Genomic DNA, 4,998 nt, shown 5'->3' on the forward strand with positions numbered 1-4,998 from the left:
GAGGGTCTCTAAAAGTGTGCCGGTTAGAAATCCGGAAATTGTTATTGTAGACTTCGATTACGAAGTAGAACAAGAACCATCCACACCTAAACCCATTTTAAGAAGATCTAGTAGAACTTCTAAACCTGTACGTAGATATTTTCAATGATTGCATTATTGCTTTTGACTAAGGCTTGCAAACCAGAAATTTTTTTCAAAAGTAATGTAAGTTAGAGATTCTGTTAAGTGGGAGTTGGCAAAGCATGAAGAGTTAGATTAACTCAAGAAGAAGTATACTTGGGTGGTAACTTGGCATCAAATGAAAAATTATTGCAGAGTTAGTGGATGTACAGGATCAAAGAAGAAACTGACGGTAGACAAGAAGTGCAAAGAAAGATTAGTAGTGAAAGGCGTTCAACAAAAGAAAGTAATTGACTACATAGAGATTTTCTTTCTAATTATGAAGCTGACTACTATTAATCTAGTATTGAGTATTGTTGTTCCTGGAATCTACATAAAAAAATAGTTAGATGTAAAGACTGCATTCCTCCAATGTGACTTAAAGAAGGATATCTACATGGTTGAATCAAAAGGTTTTCAAGCTTGCCCTTCTCTTTTCCTCTTCCTTCATAGAAGAAGAGGCATACGGAAATTTGGTTTAGAAGAATGGTGAAAGTTAAGTTTTGGAATTGCTATTTATTAAAATATGTCTCGAGTTTGAGCCTATGAAAATACCCAATCCCAGTTGTCTATTGATTTGAATATGTTTCCAAGTTTGAATAAGTTTCCTAAAAAGAAATTTCTATTTTAAATCAAATTCTTTTCTATAAATATTTGTAGAGAGTATCCAAGATGCTACTTTTTCGTGAATTAAACTATGAAGCAATCCGAAATCATCCACGTGCTAATATTTGCGAATTCATTTGCGAGATTGTATTTCGAGGAATTTTGAGGGCTAAATACTGTGTGAGATTATAGGGCTTCGTTGGGGCTGGGAAAACTTCGAGTGCTTCGAGTGTCTTGAGTAGGTGATAGTGATCTCCATTGTAAGTGGAATCTTGTGATGCTTTTTCTATGGACGTAAGTCATACTGATTGAAGATGGTATTTATTTTATTATTCGATTGCTATCGAGAACCCTGGAAAGAGTGAGACTTTGAGTTCATGTGTGATTTCTAATCTTCACGGTCTCGACTATGCTAATATGCAACAAAGAAGAAATGAATCAGACACCAGGATAGGCAGTGCCAAACTCTTCTAATCAAATGGAATTGTTCATACCCGTGCCATTCTTTTATCCTCCTCCTAGGAAAAAATGAGCCACAATCCTGGCAATGAAGATATATCTTGGCTCATACACGTTGTACACACGCGATTTATATGGTAGAATGTATACAGCGAATTGATCTAACGCTAGCCTCAAAACCTTGGCTATGGAAACCTGTATCTGCCGAACCACTGTCACTCGCAAAGCACGACGGCGTAATCTTGCTGTTAGATTGGTCAACTTTGCTGGAAGATTGATCTGAGTTCAGACCAAAAGGTGCCGGTTTGTACTTCTTACTTGAGAAGAAGAATGCAGGTCTTTGAGGAACTGGGATGCTAACAGAGTCGCTGTTTAACATGAGAATAACCGCATCCATGGTAGGTCGGTCCTCCATATTGTCTTGCACGCAGAGCAAGCCGATGTGTATGCATCTGATCACTTCGTCCATGGAGTAAGCATTACTTAAAGCTGGTTCCACCACTTCCGACGGCGTTCTGTTGGTCCAGTGCTTCCAAACCTAGAAATTCAGTTCATGTCAGTTAATGTTGTTCAAATTACTGTTCTACTTCTATTAAAATTGATGTTTGGCCGAAAAAAGAAGCTTGGTATTAAGATACTCACATAGTCTAGCAGGCCCTCATCAGAGTCCAAAGAGAAGGATTGGCTGTTCTTTTTGCCAGTTATAATCTCTAGCATTAACACACCATAGCTGAAGACGTCGGATTTTACCGAGAAGTGTCCAAACATCAGATACTCAGGAGACATGTAGCCACTGCATGGAGAACAAACACAGAAATGAGAGGAGAACCTAGAAAGTTTCAATATAGATTGTATAATACTCGAAACAAATTAGGGTGAGTCCGCATTTTTTGCTTGTCAAGAAAATGCCCCAAGTTCAATGCTAAGGGCACACTGTTCATTTCCAACATGTCAGGTCAGCAGATGTTGAACATACTATGTTCCGACGATTCTATTTGTGCTTGCTTGAGTCTGATGAGTTCCGAAGATCCGGGCCAAACCGAAATCTGAGATTTTTGGGTTCATGTCAGCATCTAGCAGAATGTTGCTGGCTTTGAGGTCACGGTGAATAATTCGAAGCCTAGAATCTTCATGAAGGTATAGCAATCCGCGCGCCACCCCTACCATGACCTTGTAACGTGACGACCAATCCAGCTGTCTACTGAGCTCCGGATCTATATACATCAGAAAATAACCTGTAAGTTGCATCAACTCTTACTCGCACAATGCTGATGCCCAGATTATCGCATAGAGTTGCTGCCATCAAACTTCGGATCAGTTTTCCGTTCATGATTCGTTTCTTTCCACATCTACTTCTCCACAAATGTTTGAACTTTGAAGTTGTATGTAGAAACGAAATGATAGAAATATCTAAGCAGAATAACAACAGCATATGGTTTCTATTCTGTCGTCCTACTATCACTAAAATCTCTGTTTTGCCTTCATTTAGCCAGAATTATATTTCCTTCTCCTTTTCTCTGGGCGAAGAATATAACTTAGACTGAAATGGCAGCATATTAACTTAGTGAAAAACAAGATAACAGAGAGGCAAACCAAATAACAAGCGATCGAGGCTCCTGTTGGGCATATTTTCGTAGACTAGTATTGTTTCATCTCTTTCCATGGAGAATCCCAGTAGCCTCACTAGGTTTCTGTGTTGAAGCTTGGCTACTAGTTCAACCTCAGTCTTGAATTCCCTGACTCCTTGTCGAGAGCTCCTAGACAGCCTCTTTGCTGCAATTTCTTGACCACCAGGCAGCGTACCCTGATAACAGAGAGACAAATTTACGATTTCCCAAAACCGACGTGTCTTATTGTACATTCATTCATTTATACTTCCGATATTTTACTAATATGAGATTAAAAGGGCATCGAAATAGGAGAACCGGCTGCGTAATCTTCGAGTTTTTCCTGTTTAACTAATGGGGACGAGAAAGATGGTATGGAGCTTCTAGAGGCCTCATTTTAAACCACAATATGATGCTGAAAATTGGCAAGTATCAACTTCTTGATAGCTCAAAGGTGAATGATCTGATTGAACAATTTAATTACCTTGTAAACCGGACCAAATCCACCTTCCCCTAACTTGTTGTCGTCTGAGAAATTATTTGTGGCGGCTTCTATCGTTTGCAGATGAAATTGCAAGGATTGGAGTTCAGAAATTGGCCTCCTAACTGGAAGTTAAATAGTGCAGATATATTTAGGCTCTAGAGAAGCCGATTCAATTAAATCGTATGCATGCAATAGCATTGTTTCATTGAGTTACCAGTCGAATCTTCTTCGATGCGACTTTCACTGTTCCTCCTTAGAACTCTTCTTCTTCCTCTTCCTCTTAATAAATGCCACACTATTCTGTAAAAAAGTAGTGTTGATCCTACAGTTGCGACGAGGATTGCAGCAAATATTATCAATGGAAGGTGCACATTCCCTGCATTTGTAATCGGAGTTAATAGTCTCAGTGACAGACATGATGGTATGGCTCCTTCTAGTCTGAAAAAGTTCATCTTCCAGCACATAAATAAGAACGAGTTGTTACCCAACTCGATTTGATTGCCGTTTCTGACAGTTAAATTGAAACGCGCTATGTGTAATCTAATATGTAAAGACTTAAATTGTAGCCGAATCGAAAAAAAAAAAAGTAAAGGCAATCTTTTGCTGGCTGGAAAACTTTAATAATCTCGAAAAGCAACGACACAGCTCAAGCAGACAAGACAATAACTTCTGTAATCTTAGTAGCAGCAGCAAATATGGTGGTGAACTTTTTAAAAATCAACTGTGAGGCTCCACCTTACCATATCTCCCATAACTATGAGGAGGCGGAGCGGTCTCCCTTGATGTATCACTATTTGTGTTGCTCAGTAGCTCCCTCAATTTACGCCGCTCTTCTATGTGCCACTCATAGTATGCGTGCAACCGAGGTTCCTGCTCCACCTTCTTGTAAAAATCCGTGTCGGAGTAGCGCAACATGCACTGATCGTACCACAAGATGGATACTTTGGTCATCTGGCATAAGCTGGTTATTTCGCAGCTCGCCCTCTTGACGCATCCCACGCACTCTTTCTTGGAGATGCCACCTCTGCACATAAAGCTTCCGTAGACGCCCACGCTCGAGCTTGTTCCCTTCGAAGTGAAGCAGGTCCCTTGGTCAGGGCCGCCGGCGCGATGGACAAGATCATCCAGAACACGTTTGAGGTTGGCCTGGTAGGCGCTCTTGGAAGCGAAGGTGCTTGAGTTGGAGCAGTAAAGTCCGCGCACGGCTTGAGTTGGATCAGCAGCTTTGATGGTGGAAAGGCTGAGCATGAAAGGAAGTAGGAAAAGTGCCATTGCCTTCTCTTTTCCTCTGTGTCTCTTTCGTTTTCAGCAGCTTTGTGATGAACGAGTGGGGGGTCTGTTCCTTCCATTCGATCGTGAGGCTACAACATGGATCCTTAAATAGGGCGAAGGACTATGAATCTAATTTGACTTGGTGCCTCATCATCCAATTTCAACCGCGGATGGCCGAGAGAAAAGTAACTCGTCCCGCGTGAGCCGTTGCTTTGGGTGTGTTCATAACACATGGGCTTTTGTCGAACTCCTCTTACTTTCTCCGAAATCATGTGTTTCGCAACAAGATAAATGATAGTATTCTTCGGCAAGAAGCTAGCCGGTCCGTTCCTCCTTAAATGTAAAGGTGAGTATGGTTTTGGGGTAGAACTTAGAAGCTAGAACCGCATTTAAAAGGAAAAATTTTGATAG

General features: G+C 40.8%; 2 protein-coding genes across 2 annotated transcripts; both read right to left on the minus strand.

Annotated features, from left to right (window-relative positions):
- Window positions 1-1,176: 1,176 nt before the first annotated feature.
- On the minus strand, window positions 1,177-3,767 carry LOC115742877 (cysteine-rich receptor-like protein kinase 8). The gene is made up of 6 exons (XM_030677399.2): window positions 3,530-3,767; window positions 3,316-3,437; window positions 2,818-3,028; window positions 2,201-2,438; window positions 1,867-2,017; window positions 1,177-1,762 (listed from the first exon to the last, which is right to left on the minus strand). Exons 1-6 carry the CDS (start codon window positions 3,765-3,767, stop codon window positions 1,355-1,357), a joined length of 1,368 nt encoding a protein of 455 aa, XP_030533259.2. The 3' UTR covers window positions 1,177-1,354.
- A 265-nt stretch (window positions 3,768-4,032) lies between these two features.
- LOC115742878 (cysteine-rich repeat secretory protein 1-like) lies at window positions 4,033-4,645 on the minus strand. Its single transcript, XM_030677400.2, has one exon. It carries the CDS (start codon window positions 4,585-4,587, stop codon window positions 4,033-4,035), a length of 555 nt encoding a protein of 184 aa, XP_030533260.1. The 5' UTR covers window positions 4,588-4,645.
- Between the last annotated feature and the right edge of the window lie 353 nt (window positions 4,646-4,998).

This window comes from Rhodamnia argentea, chromosome 9 (genome assembly GCF_020921035.1).
Source record: "Rhodamnia argentea isolate NSW1041297 chromosome 9, ASM2092103v1, whole genome shotgun sequence".
NCBI lineage: Eukaryota > Viridiplantae > Streptophyta > Magnoliopsida > Myrtales > Myrtaceae > Rhodamnia > Rhodamnia argentea.